At 36.1% G+C, this 20,211-nt stretch overlaps 1 protein-coding gene across 5 annotated transcripts; it reads left to right on the top strand.

Annotated features, from left to right (window-relative positions):
- Positions 1-6,276: 6,276 nt before the first annotated feature.
- LOC109103800 (guanine nucleotide-binding protein G(I)/G(S)/G(O) subunit gamma-2-like) lies at positions 6,277-19,299 on the top strand. 5 transcript variants are annotated; one of them, XM_019117178.2, is made up of 4 exons: positions 6,277-6,434; positions 13,063-13,146; positions 18,177-18,291; positions 18,407-19,299. In XM_019117178.2, exons 3-4 carry the CDS (start codon positions 18,205-18,207, stop codon positions 18,533-18,535), a joined length of 216 nt encoding a protein of 71 aa, XP_018972723.1. In that variant the 5' UTR covers positions 6,277-6,434; positions 13,063-13,146; positions 18,177-18,204; the 3' UTR covers positions 18,536-19,299. The 5 variants fall into 5 exon arrangements, with proteins under 5 accessions (XP_018972723.1, XP_018972912.1, XP_018972787.1 ...); XM_019117242.2 differs by lacking the exon at positions 6,277-6,434 and adding an exon at positions 6,534-6,689; XM_019117294.2 differs by lacking the exon at positions 6,277-6,434 and adding an exon at positions 9,695-9,780.
- Positions 19,300-20,211: the final 912 nt, after the last annotated feature.

Raw genomic sequence — 20,211 nt, 5'->3', positions numbered from 1 at the left:
AGAAAGTTGATTTATTTCACTAATTCCATTCAAAAAGTGAAACTTGTATGTTATATTCATTCGTTACACACAGACTGATATATTTCACATGTTTATTTCTTTTAATTTTGATGATTATAACTGACAACTAAGGAAAAGTCCCAAATTCAGTATCTCAGAAAATTTGAATATTGAAAGTTGAAAAAAAAGTGAAAGTGCGTGACATACAGCCAAGTATGGTGACCCAAACTCAGAATTTGTGCTCTGCATTTAACCCATCCAAAATGCACACACACAGCAGTGAACACACACACACACACACACACACACACACACACACACACACACACACACACACATACACACACCGTGAACACACACCGTGAACACACACCCGGAGCAGTGGGCTGCCATTTATGCAGCGGCACCCGGGGAGCAGTTGGGGGTTCGGTGCCTTGCTCAAGGGCACCTCAGTCGTGGTATTGCCAGCCCGAGACTCAAACCCACAACCTTAAGGTTAGGAGTCAAACTCTCTAACCATTAGGCCACGACTTCCCATTGTGAAAAGGTTCAATATTGAAGACACCTGGTGCCACACTAATCAGCTAATTAACTCAAAACACCTGCAAAGGCCTTTAAATGGTCTCTCAGTCTAGTTTTGTAGGCTACACAATCATGGGGAAGACTGCTGACTTGACAGTTGTCCAAAAGACGACCATTGATACCTTGCAGAAGGAGGGCAAGACACAAAAGGTCAATGCAAAAGAGGCTGGCTGTTCACAGAGCTCTGTGTCCAAGCACATTAATAGAGAGGTCAAGGGACGGAAAAGATGTGGTAGAAAAAAGTGTACAAGCAATAGGGATAACCGCACCCTGGAGAGGATTGTGTAACAAAACCCATTCAAAAATGTGGGGGAGATACACAAAAAGTGGACTGCAGCTGGAGTCAGTGCTTCAAGAACCACTACAACAGACAGCGTCAAAAACATCTCTCCCAGCTTTCCTTGTGTCAAGCCACTCTTGAACAACAGACAGCGTCAGAAGTGTCTCGCCTGGGCTAAAGACAAAAAGGACTGGACTGCTGCTGAGTAGTCCAAAGTTATGTTCTCTGATGAAAGTACATTTTGCATTTCCTTTGGAAATCAGGGTCACAGAGTCTGGAGGAAGAGAGGAGAGGAACACAATCCACGTTGCTTGAGGTCCAGTGTAAAGTTTCAACAGTCAGTGATGGTTTGGGGTGCCATGTCATCTGCTGGTGTTGGTCCACTGTGTTTTCTGAGGTCCAAGGTCAACGAAGCGGTATACCAGGAAGTATTAGAGCACTTCATGCTTCCTGCTGCTGACCAACTTTATGGAGATGCAGATTTCATTTTCCAACAGGACTTGGCACCTGCACACAGTGCCAAAGCTTCCAGTACCTGGTTTAAGGACCATGGTATCCCTGTGCTTAATTGGCCAGCAAACTCGCCTGACCTTAACCCCATAGAAAATCTATGGGGTATTGTGAAGAGGAAGATGCGACATGCCAGACCCAACAATGCAGAAGAGCTGAAGGCCACTATAAGAGCAACCTGGGCTCTCATAACACCTGAGCAGTGCCACAGACTGATCGACTCCATGCCACGCCGTATTGCTGCAGTAATTCAGGCAAAAGGAGCCCCAACTAAGTATTGAGTGCTGTACATGCTCATACTTTTCATGTTCATACTTTTTAGTTGGCCAAGATTTCTAAAAATCCCTTCTTTGTATTGGTCTTGAGTAATATTCTAATTTTCTAAGATACTGAATTTGCGATTTTCCTTAGTTGTCAGTTATAATCATCAAAATTAAAAGAAATAAACATTTGAAATATATCAGTCTGTGTGTAATGAATAAATATAATATACAAGTTTCACTTTTTGAATGAAATTATTGAAATATATCAACTTTTTGATGATATTCTAATTATATGACCAGCACCTGTATATTGGGAAGATATGGGACCCTTTTGAAACCTAAACCCCCCCCCCCCCCCTTTTTTTTTACAATGTAAGATACAATCAGTTTCAGATTTCTGAAACATTACGAAGAAAGTCTTAAAATGAATAAATCATGAAACTGAAGTTTGTGAACCCCTGTCAAATTGCTTTTGAGGGTTATCAAATAGAATAGAGAAGAAAGAGACATAAAAGATACATTAAAATATATGCAACATGTAGGCCGTGAAGAAGAAACATTATAGAAGCTTACATAGACTTCTATTTTAAAAAATAAACATTGCATTAGAAAACACACTTCCTTAAAATCAACTAAACTATAATCTATAAATATGACATAGAAACATAGATAGATGATAAATTTAGTTGTTTTTAATGAAGTTGGTCTTGTAATGCAATATATGCTACAGAATTTTTCAGAGAACATCGCATGGTAGATCGTCTTTTTGTCCCTTTGCAGTGACAGAGCTCTGGCCAGCAGAAGTGCACTGGGGTGTAGTCCTCTGTTGTGAGCTCTTCCAAGCAATGATTTTGTAAAGCAGTTTGGTCAGTTATGTTAGCATACTACTATGATTTTTCAGTGTAACTTTAAAACATGGCCCATGCTCCATGTTTGCAGTTAACCTACATGGTTCTATTAGGTAAACACTTTATTTATAGATGTAAATATTTAAAGGTTAAGGGGATGACAAAAAGAAGATTCTCAAAATTCTCTCTGTTTTGGATGTGTTTATGTTACTAAAAAAAGACCCTCACCCTTCTACTTTTTTTTTCTTAGTAGTATAAGTATTAGTTAGCCACTAGATGGCGCTATTACATATTAGTTTGTCTTTGGTGTCCACCTCTTACCTTCCCCTTAATATTCGGCTGGTCAAGTGATCTCAATATGTCAGTCCCCATGAGGTGATTCACTTCAGTGTAAAATAAAACAGCTTTTATTAGGCTACTGAGATGAATCAAGATCAAAACTTATATTTATTTGTAGATGTAAAGCTGTTTAAGTAAAGAAAGAACTAAGAGCACCGTTAAATATTACAGTCATAAATTATGACTATTATTAATATGGCAAATATAATAATGCAACTTATATTTGTCACTTAACTTGCCAAATGTGCCTCTTGTAGTTGTTGTCTTTGTTGGTTTGTCTATTCCAAAAGAAATATGACTCCCTGGTAACTATCAGTATGTGCAGTATTTGGTGTGCCGTGAATTTTGTTCCTCACAGACATTTACATTTACATTTATGCATTTAGCAGATGCTTTTATCCAAAGCGACTAACAGTGCATTCAGGCTATTATTTTTTTTTTGCCTGTATAATGTATAATGTTTTAATGTATTTTTTTTTACACATTTTTTTTTACCTCACATTTAAGAGCAGGCACCAATGGCCTAGTAATGAATTGTTTCAAGAGAATGTCTGTATGAGCATTCAAAATGTCACTGCATCATCTTGAGGGTTTTGTTTGCGTAAGCAGTGTTTGTGGGTTGCTTTAGAAAAAACCAAACTGCTCAGCATCATTCAACCGCAATTATACAGTCTCTTAGTACAGCTGTCATGTGCTGTCTATGTCTATGTGTAGACGGCAGCAATTACAATGAACATTTTCAGGCAGAAGAAAATGTTGCTCCGTGCTGTCCTCCTTCTATTCCTCCTTTATTCCTCGCAGCTACCCAACTGTACTGAAAATCATTCATCCACTACCGCTGTTGCCATGGCAACAAGAGGGGAAATCCATTTCATCAGCCTCTTCGTCACACTCCCTCCTTCCATCCCTTCTCTCTCTCCATCATTTCCTTTATCTCTCTGTGCCATCTCTTTTGTATTTCTTCTTTCTTCCTGTCTTAGTCAGAGGGAAGACAGGCAGCAGAGGATGCAGCGCCTTCCTCAATAAACAGAGCACAGCTATATGGAATCAAGCTTTTATAATAGCTGTTATAATAATTAAAATTCTACTTTGTTTTTGGTTGAATCATGCTGTGCCATCTGTTGTACTGACCGCAGTATGATATGTCACTTTATGTCACTTTTGTACTATACTATTAATCTAAACTAGTTATTAATCATGTGACAAAACTATTGCTCTTTTCCCATCTCAATTTTTCTCAATGCATTTCCTTTTTTTAAGGTATAGTATTATTATAGTTTAATTACAGTGATTATGCTTTTTTAAAATTCTGTCTTATAACCTTTTTAGATTATCATTATAATAGTTTATATATCTTATAATATTTTATGTGACTAAGTGGACAATCTGCAAAGAGCATACTTCACTCCTAGATTTATGAGTGACAAATAAACTTTTTTTCTTTTAATGAAATTAATACATGTATGAAGGAAGGATGGATTACGTTGCTCAATAGACATTTATTATTAATAAAAACAAAAAGTTTCTTAAGCAGCAAATCAGTACATTAGAATGATTTCTGAAGGATCATGTGACACTGAAAAGTAATGATGCTAAAAACTCAGCTTTGCCATCATAAATTACATTTTAAAATATATTCAAATGATTTGAAATTGTAATATTATTTCACACTAGTACTGTTTTTACTTTATATATGTCCACTAGGAACATTACAAGTATTCATGTCAAATTCAGCCTTTGTTGAATGCACAAACAAAACATCTGTATAAATGATTGATTACGATCTTTGTGCAGAGAGCTTGTGTTGAGATCAGGGTGAGAGTGGCTTCACTGACATCCTTGTGGTAATCCCATGGGACAGTGGGGCAGGCCAGCAGCTACTGGAGACACCAGATGGCCTCAAATTAGAATTGAAATCATGCACACTCACACACATACACATATTCTCCATCAGTCTCAAATGCATCTTAAACTCTAAAGAATAATCTGTCTTTTTCCTTAACGCAGCCTTTCGTGATGATGTTGATGGATGGGAGTATTAATGTAATTATGTTTTAGTAAGTAATCCGAAGGGTTAACTCCATGAGATGATTCCATTAGAACACATAATGAATCTCTGTAATCAGATCACTGATAAATTAATTCCATTATATTCCTCTAAAGCTGATCGGCTCAACAAATGCTCCACTCTGCTCACAACTGCTGACCAAAAATCACTCCACTTTTAATTCACCTTTTGTTTTTAAATTATTATACCCATCCATCTACTGAAAATTAGTCTTTCTTAAAGCATGAATCTAAATATACTGCACATCCCCACAAAAAGATTACGCAGCACAACTGTTTTCAACATTGATAATAATAAGACATGTTTCTTGAGCAGTAAATCAGCATATCAGAATGATTTCTTAAGGATCATGTGACACTGAAGACTGGAGGAACGGCTGCTGAAAATTCATCTTTGCCATCAAAGGAATAAATTACATTTTACAATGTATTCAAATAGAATACAATTATTTTAAAACGGTAATATTTCAAAATATTGCCATCTAGGTAAGAAACTTCTTTCAAAAACATTTTAAAAATAATGGCTCCAAACAAAAAAAGTTTAAACTAAGAAATAAATGAGTGAGCTAAAAAAATAAATGAGAGAAAAAAAGTGAGATACAGACTAAATGCAAACCCACAATTATGAAAAATAAAGTTCCAATGCAATAAATGAGATATAAAGTTGTGAGATATGAATTTTATTTTAGTTTATTTTTACCCAGATGCAAATGCAGGCTCCCTTTAGAAACAGCTCAGGCCATTATGCATTTCTATATTGGTTTAACCTAGAAAATACTGGTTTGATGCTATTCTAGCTGCAGGGCCAGCATGTTCACCGGTGAATAGTCTGATTAACCAGCATTGACTTTGGCTGAACAAGGAAGCCAAGCATACCAAGCTAGTTAGGAATCCTGGTGACCAGCACAGCAGCATCCCAACACTGAAGACCAGCATCCAAAACACAACATATGTTGGTGACTCAGCTTGCAATTAGCCTATTGGGATCCTAAAATGCCAAACCTAAGCTTAGTGATCTCAAGAGACACACCAGACAGAGTAACTGTTTTACTTTCCAAATATAGACTAACAACAGCCACACACACATCTGTAATCCTCTAACACATTATCACCTCAACCTCCACTGCAACCGTGTGTATGTGTGTGTTTATTGAAGGGTTGCCAGATGCAATTCCTTTTTTAATCTTCTGTCGCTCTAATATTGTAAGACTGAAGATTAAGCGTTTGATTACAGGAGCTTGGGCTATGTGTGTGAGAGAGAGAGAGAGAGAGAGAGAGAGAGAGAGAGAGAGAGAGAGAGAGTGCACAATGACTCTAAGAGGGAGGGTTTCTCTCTCTCTTTCTTTTAGACACACATACATATGCTTTGGGGGAGGGGCAGTTGTGGATATTTATCTGTGTTCCTTGTCAGCTCGGTGCAAGAACCTCTGTGCTGAACTGCACATGCATGCACAGGAGCCAAAGAGCAGAGAGCAGAAACAACACACTTCTGCATATCAGCACTGACTTAAAGCCACCGAAATGGTCTGACTGGGGAAGCAGCAGGTATATAATCTAGTTTTTCTTTTTAAACAATGTCTTTGTGAGTGTTTGGGAGCAAGAGGAAGTGGCTTTCAGCTGGCTTCCTGAGCGATTCCACTAGTTGATGGGCGGAGCGAGAGGAAGGCTGTCAGCTGGGGTGGTGTAGCAGGCGGCGAGTGTGTGTGTGTGTGGGTGCAAGAGTGTCAGAACAAGGAGTGTATGTGTGCTACTGTTACATACAGCTCTTGTGTCATTGAAGATTATAAACACATTGAAAAGGTGAGTGGAAAATCTTTTCATAAACTCATTTCCTTCAGAAAGTCCAGAGGTTTGTGTGTGCAGATAGACAGGCATGAAGATGTCATTGGGGCAAGCTGTCTAAATAAAATCATATGTTATTATTTGGAAAAAATGAAAAAATACTGTGTGGATGGGTGTGTTTGTTCCATCTGAGTAGTCTTGCATGGACACAAGGCTTGTCCACATCCGTTGCATGTGTGTCAGTCTAAATCAGTGTTAAATTGCTCTGGTGATGAATATGTTCGCTTGTGCTTCACCAGAGGATGTGTTTGTTAGCACGTAGCAGGGATTCGTAATTTAAGTGGTGTAATGTAGTACAGAAATGCCTTTTTTGGACAGGTGTGCGTATGAGGAGCACCAAGCATCTGTTTGGGGTAAATGCTGCCAGAGATGGGGGGATGAAAGTGGAGGAGAGCATGGGGGAGGGGAGGGAGAAGATGCTGGAGAGAGAAGAGAGTGATGGAGAGAAGGCAGAGAAGGAGAGAGGGGGTTGAATATTTGAGAGGAATCCCCCAGGAGTCCCCAGAGTATTGTGATGATGACTCTAGAACAGTGCTCGTTCTAGCGGAAGGTTCTGCTCAACAGTACGGCAGGCTGAGCTCTGGTTAGCACTCCACATACAGCTCACATACATTAAACAGTGTTCACTGTATGGGATGATTCTTATTAGAGCATATAGTCAGATTAGTAGTACCTTGTTAGATGGCACAGGAAGGAGGAGATATATATTGAATTTATATGTCATACTTGATGGTTCCTGGTTTGGTGGGTCTTTCTTTATTTGAATTCTTTTTTTTTTTTTTTTTTTTTTTTTATTAAGGCAGTCTGGATATCACAAACACATATCATGTAATGTTGAACCTTTATGATGAAGATATCAGTAGTTTAGTTAATAAGTTAATAGTCAGGCCATTAGATTAGTACTTGCCCTGCCCAAACTTTTTACTTGCCACACCACAAAACATTAGTTACATATTGCACGCACACGCACACACACACACACACACACACACACACACACACACACACACACACACACACACACACACACACACACACACACACACACACACACACACACACACACACACACACACACACACACTCTCCCATGTGGTTTATGTGGAGTCTCTATAGGCGTAAAGGTTTTTATACTGTATATTCTATCCCCCATCTTTACCCTAAACCTATACCAAACCTAACTCTTACAGAGAACTACTGGCAATTTTTGAATTTCAAAAACCACTAGTATGTTTTTTTAGGTCATTCGGTTTAAGGGGACACAGGAAGTGTCCTCATAAACCATGCTCACATTTTAGTACCCATATCATTATATACATTTCCTCATGAACCATATAGACCAGAACACACACATATATATTTTGTAAATTGTTTATGGTGCAAAATATGATAATTTTAAGACTAGTAAATATCATATTGTACATACTATACTATAATATAATTAAACTATATTAGCCACCTTGGCTAATATATCAAGCTATATTAGTCACATTCAAATAATCAAAATTCACATCACACAAAACCAATGTTTTAATTAAAACAATAATTGATTTATCCATGTATTTATTAGTATGTGTGTGTGTGTGTGTGTGTGCGCACGCGCATGTTTATGGGAACACAAATATAAAGAGTTTTCCCTCAATAAACTGATCCCACTTTATAGTAGGTGGCCTTAACTACTATGTACTTACATAAAAATAAGTACAATGTACTTATTCTGTTCATATTGCATTGCAAAACAGTTCTGCTGCTATTGAGGTGGGATAAGGTAAGGTTTGGGGCAAGTTTGGTGGTATGGGTTGGTTTAAGGGTGGGTTAAGATGAGTCAACAGTGTAATAATAAATGTAATGAAAGAAATTAATTACAATACAGATGTAATTACATGCAGGTATTTTAAAAAATATTAGTAAATTGTAAAAATATGTATACACAGTTAATTGCCTTGTACCAAATTATTAACTTAAATGTAAGTACATATAGTACATGCCACTAATATAAAATGGGAGCCAATTAACTCCTTGTTACTGAATATTGATAGTAAATAGCTGTTATAGAAGATATGTTTAGGTATTAGGTAGGGTTAAGGGATCTAGAATATGTATAAGGCATTAATAGCCTATGTGCTTTATAAGTACTAATACCAATATGCTAGTAATATGCATACTAATAAGCAACTAATTAATAGTGAATAGTGTTCCCTAATCTAAAGTTTTTTTTTAGTTTTATATACTAAATATTCCATATATCTGTATAAATATATTCTAAGATCTCATTGTATATAATTTTTTAATTTTCGTTGGGTTGTTAGGGATAGAGTGAACTTAGAAAATGTAAAAAGTATTGTCTCTGTATGTATGATTATATTTATTCTATATTACAGATATAGAAGACATAAAAACATGTATATGACCAAAAAATGTAGCTTAGTGATATTTTCCAAACACTGACCCTGAGCCATCTTTATTGCTGAGCCCTGTATTTATGATATGTTCTTCTGAAGTAAGTGTAATTTTGTGAAGAATAGGAACATTACTATGGATTAGTGTTTTTGTTTAAAGAGAAAGAATAGGGGTGGAGAGGCCCTTGAATAGATGTGAATAACATAAGAGCAACCCCAGCACACAGCTTACAGTTCACTGTTCAGAGTGGGTGGATCTGGTGCTGTCTGGCGTGTGTATCGGTGCGGGTGTGTGTATAAGTATGAACAGCTGTGAGAGACAAAGGTCTTTGTTAAAAGCCGAACTAAATTTCTTCCATTTATTATTTTTCCACACTTTCCTGAGAAGCAAAGCCAAACTCTTTCATCATTTTACTCCATTCTAAGAGAGACAGTGAGTGAGAGAGAGTGAGATTCTCATGAAGGAGAAAATGACTGTTTGTAGACTCGACCTCTCTGACTAATACTCACACCAGGCATCTTTTCTCCGCCTTGTTTCAGACTACAACTGAAAGTTGTTTGCTTTCGTGTTTTTATATGAGTGTATGCCTGTGTGTGCTACATTGGGGACAAAAACCTGACAAAATCTCACTATGTGGATCTCTTTACAGGTAAAAAAAATCATGCAAATATTTTTATTTGATATATATATTAAATATTAAAACAATACAAATATATACTTTATAATTAAAATCTAACACGTTTGCTTTATATAAAAACTATAAAGGTGTGTATTATGAAGTTGAAGTTTTTAGTGAAATGTTTTTAAATGTGTGGTATAGCGAGGGAAAAGCCTTGGATTTATTGATAGAGGGACACCAAGAACTCTGTGTGTGAGTACATTTTAGTATATACACATGACTTTGTTGAAAGTAGAGAATACAGCCCCGGATGTTTGGAATATTGTTAACTCTCCGGGAACCTTGGGTGTTGCTCTTGGCTAAGTGGCAGAATCTGCAGGAAGTCATCTGAACCTACACACACACAAGCTCCTGTTTCATTAAACACCACACATCTTGATAATCATGAAGGATCTCATCCTTTATCTAAACCAATTTTAATTTAGATTTATAATGTTTTATGACCTTTTTGAATATTGTATGAAGATTAGCCTATCGCTAAATTCATGGAGAATTGCCTGTAGCTTTTCTAACTCATTACATGTGAGAGGAAGCTAGTCTTATGTTTATAAGACTGAGTCTTACATGAGAACCGCCTGTTTTTTACAGTCTGATAAGGCCACCACAGGAAACCAACCATGGAGCAGTACTTTTTTTTTTTTTAAACTGATATTTCAAAGTCACAGACATTTTATATTTAAACGTGAAGGGTGGTAACTTGTGTCAAATTTGCGTGGGAGGTTTTTGAGACTTGTCTGCAGGATGTGCTGATTGAATCTCTAGTGTGTGGCAGACGTTAGAAACAGAGTGACAGGCATGGTTTGAGTCTTGAGATCTGGTGTCAGGGTCAGTGCCTACTAGGGGACCTCTGAAGTGAAACCAGAAAAGCATTATAAATCTGTCTCTCTCTTCACTCACACTCAGACACACACTCTCTGTACCATCTGGGGCTCAGTGGATAAATTATTAAACTGACTAGTGTCTGCTGACACCACACAAAAATCACTCAACATACCATCACAAAAAAAAACTAGACTCTATCGTCATTGTTGTAAAACTCCAAAAGGCAATTCACTGCAGTTTCCAGCTGAAATGAACACTAGTGGCAGTAAAACACCATGAACCTTTATGCCTTTTCACAGAAAGTTTGTTTGCAGGTGCAGATTATTAATTAATAAAGGCTTATTTTACTAGAATGTCATCTCAAAACACATTGTTAGTGTAAACTAATATATTTTGCTGCATCACATAACCAGCACTGTGTGTATGGCTTACCTGACGTAGTAAATGCGATCAGTAGCTCACCTGGTATAGCTTTGCCCTCATGATATAGAGTTCTTAAGTACAAGTCCCATAAAACACGAGCCACAATATAAGAACATAAAGAGTTTGTCGAAACCAGCTAAAGCATTAACCTTTTAGCGCCATTAACCGGACTTTCACTTTGTGCCATTGGACGCACATTCTGCACACACATGTGTGATTTATCTACATTTGGTGAAATGTCAACATGACATTAAAATTTACCTCTTAATGCACATTCTTGGGCTTTATTGAGCTTTGTTTTTACAATCTTTCATCAGAATCACTTGTTATTTAGGCAATGCAGACTACTGGATACTGTTAAACAATAGATAAATATCAAACATGCATTTATTGAAGTATCTAAATTTAAGCCCACTTTTTACAATTCAGTCAATTCACCAATACACAATGAATAAAATCAAGGTCTGCTTCACATTCCTTCTTGTTGAATACCCTGTTTCACAATGAAATGTGCCACGTTACAGAAGTAAAATTGGTTGTGAACACAATTAGCCTAACACTGAGTGTGATGCTGGTGGTGGAGTTGACCAAGCAACAGTTGAAAATGTTTGAAATCTTCTAACAAAAGCCTGAGATTGTTTTGGGGTCTTACAGTATATAGTTAAGGTGCTTTTACTGGTTTAAGATGGTCTCTCTACCTAGCCAACAGGCCAACTAAGACAAGCAAACCAGTTTAAGATGATTTCAATTTGGCATGACATCATACCTATATTTTAAATGTGATTCATTGATCTCATTGTGACCGTGTAATTTTTTTTCTTTCTGATTTCTCTGGTAACATATGCTAGACTTTTCCAATTATTTAGTCCACTTAAACGCCGCCCCTTTCTTACAATTGACTGCAAGCTGGTATTCAGATCTCCCTCCATCTAATTAATAACCAATGAATTTGAACCCAGCCTACATTTTTTTGCTTTTGATAATCTGTTTCATTTGGATACACAGTACTGAAAAATAATTTCATGGCTCAAAGATGTTTTTTCAGCAGGGTACTGGATAAAAAGGATGCATGAGCTGAATAAGTTTAAGTATTAGCACCCTGTCATTTATATGATATTCACCACCATTAAACATTATAGACCAAAATCATTCATAAATTATTTTCATATGGTTATTTATGAAGATTATTATTTTTCTTTGTTGTCAAGAGACATTAGACAGGCAAACCATTTAGTAATAATGTAAGTACGCCTTTACACAAGCAGTGAGCTGGTGGTTTTGTCATGTGAGTAGGTGGATATGTGACTGGTCTTTTATATTAAATCGGGAGGCTACTCCTCTTGTTCCTCATTCCTGCGTTATCATAGTCATTCCAATTTCAGTGAAACTATGTGCGAGAGTTCGTTCGGTTCAAAAACAAAGTATTACAGCAATAGGGTGACTCAGTTCCTACCAACTTGCGGTGGACGCTGATGTTGTTTAAATATTTTGGTGGTGCTGTCCACGGAGACAGAAGAGACGTGGAGAGATTAAATGTTGCTGGAACGTTCCATGTGGAATTGATTCACAATAGTGGAATTCCCTGCTGCTGCAGAGCTGCTCTAGCAAAGTAATTGGCCCATTTATCACATTGACAGAGCCAGACAGAGGAAGAGAAACAGGGAAGGTGGGGTGGAAATACAGGAAGACCAATCTGTGCTCTGAAAAGTTCTTTTTAACACGACTGTATCTTTACAAATAAAAATCATAGCGATCACCTGAATGTGTTGTTCAGTTGTTTTTGTTCTGATAGTGCAGCCTGGGCGTTTGTACAGGCACATAAGATAAACTTCAGTCAGGTCTGGAATGTTTCTCAGTGCAAACAGTCTGGGAAAGGTGTGACATTCTAAACCCCTCGACCAGCACACACACACACACACACACTCACACATGCACACAAAAGGCCTTGAGCTGCAGCCGGGGTATAGAACACATGGACTCTAACTGCATGGCTTCCTTTCTCAACAGAGGCTGAAGACACACCAGAGGAGGTCAACTCACTTTTGAAGGCCAACAAATCAGGCAGAAGTCAAAAACAGAGTCAAAAATAAGGTGAGAAAATGTGCAAAAAGAGAAAAGGAGAAACAAATGCACTCCTAACACCCACTGTATGCAGTGCAAAAAAATATTATTAGTCTACAAGTGTAACAGAGCATTACTTGCTATCAGACAGCTGCATTGATACATTTATGGACGGGAGTGTGTGAACCATTAGTGGGTTTATCAATGATCATGCATTTTTCAAATTTCATAGCGCTGTGTTTTTTTGCGGTAAGGCCGTGGGGGGGCCATTTTCACATGTTGCAGTTCTTCTATTGAATGTTCCATTAAGAGGAAGCTTTTGTGCCCAGGGAGACTCAATATTACACCTTGATTATTCTTGTTGTGTTGCATTATAACAGACTCTTCAAACGGCCCCTGCAGTGGCACTTCCATTTCCCTGCTGGCCTTCCTGCCCCTGTAGAAATGTGGCAGAGTCGGGTAAATGGCACACATATGGCCCTCTCTCTGGGGATACAGACTAAATGAGCTCCCTCTGTACTTCTTCAAATATATACATGCTGCTTTATAGATCCCTAAGAGATTAACAGATCAGTCTTCTGATAGACAAATCAACAGAGATTTTGAAAGAGAGTGCTTGAAGTTACAAACAGTGAAGACTGGCTATTGCAGCTGTGGTTTGCTCATTTAATTTTCAATGTCATGGACCTGCAAATATAATGATCCGCCACGAGGGACTTTCTTCCTAAAATATAAAGACAGCCATTTATAATGGGTGAATAACATTTAAACATGGTTTTAAAGAAAAGTTGACCTAGAATTATATAAATGTCCTTTATATTGCACTTTTATTGTACTAAATTAACTCATTGTTCTGAAGCAAATTATTAAAATATAATCTAGAAAACATTTAGTAGTTAAAATGACAACAAATCTTGTTTTTTCCTCCTCAGTAGAGTAATATTAGATATATAATCCTGAAAAGAGACATCTTTAGTCAATTTATGGAGTTTTATAGAGAGCATTTTATGGAGTTTTTTATTCACAAAATGATATGCATATATATTTATTTCCTGTTAAAAACCAGAGTTGTTAGTAGAATAAAATACTTGCAATTATTTCCATGATTTCTGACTTCAGAGATTCAGTAATATTCAGGAATTTTAAAATAAATCTCCAAATAGTTTGAAGTTAACTTTGTTGCAGGATGCTATTAGAGTTATATAATTGAGTATAATTGAGAGTTGTATAATTGAAAAAAGTTTTATTTTGATTAATTATTTTACTGATTTTTATGGAGAAAAGATAAATGTAATTTATTAATGAAATGCAATGCAGATATATGTATTTAGTTATTTAGTTATAAACTATGAGTGTTCACAGAATGATATAGACTTGACTTTAAGGGATAGTTCACAAAAAAAATTAAAATTCTGACATTACTCACTCTCATGTCGTGCCAAACCCGTAAGACCATTGTTCATCTGCGGAACACAAATTAAGATATTTTTGATGAAATTTGAGAGCTTTCTGATCCTCCATAGACAGCAAGGGTCCTACCAGGATCAAGGCACAGTCCATGTGCCATCAGTGGTTCAACCACAATTTTATGAAGATAGATTACAGTTACATTTATTTTGTAATTAAATGATGTAATTCCATTACATGTAACTAGCTACTCCCCAAGACTGTTTGCAGTAAAGGGTTAACTGGCGATAGATGTCTCTAGCTCATTATGTTCCACACGGACTGCATATCAGCAGGCTCCACACTCTTAAAGTTACTGGCACTATTCTCTTTCCTATCGCTGGCATTCTCCTTCAGTCTCCTGTGTCTTAATCCCCCTTCTCTCTGACCCCCTATAAGGTAAAGTTCTTAGCTCCCGGAAGACGAATAGAGACTGCGATCTAAAATGGCTTTTAAACATAGACTCCACCCTGGATTTGTGTCGATGTTCATTGTCTGGCTGTAAACGTCTCTTTAGGCCTGATTTACAGAGGGAGGCAGTGTGCTGAAGCTGTCCCCTCTCTGAACTCTTCAGATGTATGTGGTCCCTCGTCTAAAGTTGCCTTTGGTGAGCTCCATCCTTGATTTTAGGAGTGGAACATTTCATTGCTGTCAGATCGCTCTGTATCTCAGTTGCCTAGCAACTGAGGTCCATTGCTAAGATGCCTGGGATGGTCACTAGGTTTAATGAAACAGTCTTTGCGACGGATTACCAGGAGCTGAAGATGAAGATGCTGCTCTTTTCAGAAAAAAAATGTTTTTACTGGAGTAAGGTTTCTCATACAAAGTGCACCGTCTTTAACTAAGCATATTTGTATTTATTCCCTTGTTTATCTAATGATTTTATTTTCAGTGGCATAAAACATGATGCATTAACTGCTGAATCATAATGTAATCATATCGGGAAATAGAATTGTAGGTAATGTAATCAAAGTGAGGACATTTTCCATAAACATTTGGATGTCAAGATACTGACTACATTTGCAAGCTTTATTGGTTTACATGTGGAAAGTTAATAGGCTATGATGAAGTTGTTTCCTTCAGGCCAAGTTGGAGTTTCCTCTCATTTTCAATTTCATTAATGACTAAACCTTGAATATTGAATTAGATTCACATTATAAACACTCAAGGGAAGGTGAGTCTTGTGTAGTAGTAACAGAGGAGTAAATATGTGGAGTAAATGATGCTGGACGTTATTTAAAGATAGGAAGTTTCTGCAGTCTTTCTTTGAGCCGGGTTGGGCTCATTAACTAGAGTGGTTAACCTAGAATGAGGTCAGTATGACAGCTGATAGTCTAGCGACCCCTGCTGTTTGCTCTCAGCAGCAGGCCTTTGTGTTTAACCTCACTGCAGGAGAGCCGGCTGAGATTAAAAACTCTGATACACCACAGACCTTTGAGCTCACAGTCATGACAGGTGTGTCACAGTGTGCTATCGATACCCATATGGCAGAGCCACGTGAATATGAAAGAAGCACACACGCGCATTTGCTTTTTTATGTCGTGGTGGGGACTATCCATTGACGTCTATCAATTTTATATTATACGCTAATAATATTTTCTACCTCCTACTCCTTCATATTCATAGATTACATTTAAATTAAATTACATATCACCGACTGAACAACTGTGAGGGAAGCAAAAAACAAACAAAAAAATTTTTGCATGGGGTTTTTTGCTATTAACCGTGTTGTTCCTTCTGTGAATGTGAGAGACTTTAAATATTATGGAGTTTTTAGAGTCTAAATAGGTCAAAGCAGACAATGTGGTAGGAAGTGAGGTATGGTATCAGTGCTTTTGATGCTGTTCTCCAGCATGGGATGATAGTATGATGATGTCCCCACCCTTCCTTTGGCAACCAGATTCAGACTAGTAGCAAACCATGACTAACCAGCCTAAACACTGATCTGTCACTGTACTGCCATAATACTTTAGAGCAATAATTATATTATTATTTTTATTTATTTATTTATTTTTGATGGTATTGACCAGCAAATACAATTATCCTCTTCTAAGGAAATCATTGTCTAAAATACGCTGTGAAAAAACATAATTTACAGTGCTTGACATATTTATTTGACCACCACCACCCAATGTAAGATTTGTGCCACAGCTGCCCTAAACTATAACAGTATTGGTGATTACCAAAATCATTTTTTATGTTTCATAAATGGTTAATCCACCAGTGTGTGTAAACTCTCACAGTAGTGCTAAAATATGATTATTGTTGTTATCATGCATTTCTGAATTTACTGTTTTACAAGAAAAGCAGAAAAAACAGTAAAGCACTTTATAATTTTTTTTTATTCAGATGCTTATTTACAGTCAGTAGCAACAGATACCATGGAAAAGTAAATAAAAACAATGCCAGCAAGAATGCAAGCTGTTATCACTCCAAGGAGGGCATATAAAATAAAATAAAAAATTGGTTATGTGTAGTTGTTTCATTTTGCTATTTGTTTAATAAATGACAATAACATTTGTAGCTTTAAACACATTTTTGACAGATTCCTGAAATGCACATACGGTGCTTTACAAATTTATTAGATTCTATTTATCGACTGTGATTGGGCATCTGAAAAAAAAAAAAAAAAAAAAAAAAAAAAATATATATATATATATATATATATATATATATATATATATATATATATATATATATATAGAGCTTAAAAATACTTTAATATTAACCATTCCATAAATATAAAACAGCATTTTTGGATAACAACAGTAATTACGAATACTCTTGTAAGTAAAGAGCTTACACATACTGGTAGATTAACCATTGCAGAAATATAAAAAGTTATTTTGGTAATCACCAATACTGTTAGGGGCAGCTGTGGCACAAACCTTTCATTGGATGATGGTCTAATAAATTTGTTAATCACTGTATATGTATGAAAATTATGCACATAAAATGCACTAGCGTTCCAAAGATTGAGGTCAGTTTTTTAAAATCAGTTTATTAAATCAAAAATACAGTAACAGTAATTTTAGTAATAAAGCAATTGTGAAATATTATTTCAATTTAAAATAACCTTTCTATTTGTATATATTTTAAATTGTACTTATTTAGGAAATTATTCTAATCTTCTAAAAAATTGAAGTCCGTTATTTAAAAATTGAAATCTTCTGCAACATTCTAAATGTTTTTAGTGTCACTTTTGATCAGTTTAAAGGGTTTTTTATTTTTCGAGTAGTAGTTTATGTGTAATTTGTGAATGATCTTATGATTTTGAAATTATAATGAAAAATTGCCCATTTTAACCTGATTTTTGTATTTATTTATTTATTTTTTTGTACTTACAGACCCCCTAGAGCCAATTTACAGAAATTACACCTAAAAATGCTTTCTATGTAGACCTCTTGAGGCCCACTGGGTGTCCTGAAACCCAGTTTGAAAACCCTTGCATTAGAGAGCATTACAACCGTTTTTCTCAAATCAAATTGTTGAAAGTTAATGCACACTGGCACATAACTAAACACATAGTTCCTCCGTATCAGTTTTTTAATTTCTTAATCTTTTATCCATATGTCATGTCAAATTTGCTGAATTTGTTCTTCCATGTGTGTTAGAGTGCAGCAGGCCTGAACCGGCAGCATCATGGCCACCAACAACACTGCTAGCATTGCTCAGGCTCGCAAACAGGTGGAGCAGCTCAAGATGGAGGCCAATATTGACAGGATAAAAGTAAGAAGAGTATCAACACATCATTTCATCCAGTTGAAACATATTAACTTGGTTAGGAGTGAAAATGAGTGAGCATTGTTTGGTGACTGTTTGTGATTTCATGAATCAACATCAGGTCTCCAAAGCAGCAGCAGATCTGACATCGTACTGCGAAGCCCATGCTAAAGAGGATCCCCTCCTCTCCCCCGTGCCTGCATCCGAGAACCCCTTCAGGGAGAAGAAGTTCTTCTGTGCCATCCTGTAACCAGCGCTGCCCAGCCATGGACTCGCCTGCTCCCTCTGGGATACACTCATGGACATAAAACATGTTGATCTTTTACAAGGGCTGGAGAGATGCAGTGGAGAACCCATAAATTCTCTCCACTCTCTATGAGTCCCGATTAAAGCCACTGACTCCACCTAGTGGCCTTGAGATCCAAAGCTGAGCATAGTTACAAGAATCTGTTGAAATTCGTGAGGGAGCACAGCAAAAAACACCAGTGACTGTCATTGTAGCAGATCAGCCAGGATGTGTTGTGAAAATATTCAAGTATTCAAAGGTTTCTGTGGTTTTGATGAGGTATTCAAATATTTTTCTATATTAATTTTTAGTGGGCTGTGATCTGATCACTGATCTTAGTACCCATGGATTACTCAAGTTGCTGTGCTATTTCTTTATTTTCTTTTTAATAATCTTGTTTTGTTATATGCCTACCATTTAGGTAGCTTTCTGCAGCCATTTGTGGGTACAGTAAAAAATGTTTCTTTTTTAATTTAATGAATGACAGTTTAGTGGACTTTTATAATGAATTCACGGTTGGACAAATATTCCTAAAATGAAATACTTATCTTTTAGATGCTGATACAAATTATGTGTCTGTACAACAAACAAAGTTTCTTTCTTTTTTGGTCTTAAGCATAGTTCTCTTTTTACTCTTTGTACAAAAATACTAGCAAGTTGAGCTGTGTTGTGCTATATGTTTTGAATATTTGTGGTGAAATCAATAATAACTGCATGAAGCCTGCCAAGAATGCTGTCTTTTTTCTTTCAAACTGTTACCACCAATCAAACTAAATATTAAAAAAAATAAAAATAAAACATAATTGGATTTTCTTAAATTGATCAAATGTTAATCATGGTTTGTTATTTCTTGCCCAGGGAGAAGCACTTGTTTCATTACAAAAGTTATGAAAAGACTGTTCTTTCTAACTTAACATTTAAAAAATAAACAATAATAATAATAACTATATATACACTGATTTTTAATGTTTTTAATGGAGTCTTTTATGCTCATTAAGGCTGTATTTATTTGATCATAAATACAGAAAAAAACAGTAATATTGTGAAATATTATTACAATTTCTAGCATTGGCTTCCTATTTTAATATACTTTAAAATATCATTTATGTCTGTGACGCAGCACTGAATTTTCATCAGCCATTACTCCAGTCTTCAGTGTCACGTCATCCTTCAGAAATCAGTTGAAACTGTTGTGCTGCTTAATATTTTTTGATACTTTTTTCTTTGATTCTTTGATGAATAAATAGTTTAAAACAACATTTATACTTTTGTGCTGCTTAATATTTTTTAATATTTTTTTCTTTGATTCTTTGATGAATAAAGAGTTAAAAACAACATTTATTCAAAATACTAATATTTTATAACAATATAAGCATTTACTATCACTTTTTATCCATTTAACACATCCTTGCTGAATAAAGTATTAATTTCTTTAAAAGAAAAAAGTCAATAAGTAAACATGCAAATGCATAAATACACATAATTCATAATACACAAATACACAAAAAATACTACATAAATAAGGACAGCCTGACATAAGCACACTCAATCTGAAAATTCCCTTCATTGTTTTTCTCTGCTTTCTCTCATGTTTCAAAATGCATCACTCGGATGTAGGCTATATTTATCCTCCCATCTGA

This window comes from Cyprinus carpio, chromosome B13, assembly GCF_018340385.1.
Source record: "Cyprinus carpio isolate SPL01 chromosome B13, ASM1834038v1, whole genome shotgun sequence".
NCBI classification, from domain to species: domain Eukaryota; kingdom Metazoa; phylum Chordata; class Actinopteri; order Cypriniformes; family Cyprinidae; genus Cyprinus; species Cyprinus carpio.
The sequence above is the reverse complement of the archived record's forward strand: the minus strand, read 5'-3'. Positions and strand labels throughout refer to the sequence as shown.

What these genes read in the sequence shown, in the direction of transcription:
- LOC109103800 (XM_019117367.2), top strand. Translation starts at nt 18,205, where the DNA reads ATGGCCACCAACAACACTGCTAGCATTGCTCAGGCTCGCAAACAGGTG. An exon ending in CCAATATTGACAGGATAAAA is followed by an intron (nt 18,292 to 18,406) that starts GTAAGAAGAGTA and finishes AATCAACATCAG; the next exon opens with GTCTCCAAAGCAGCAGCAGA.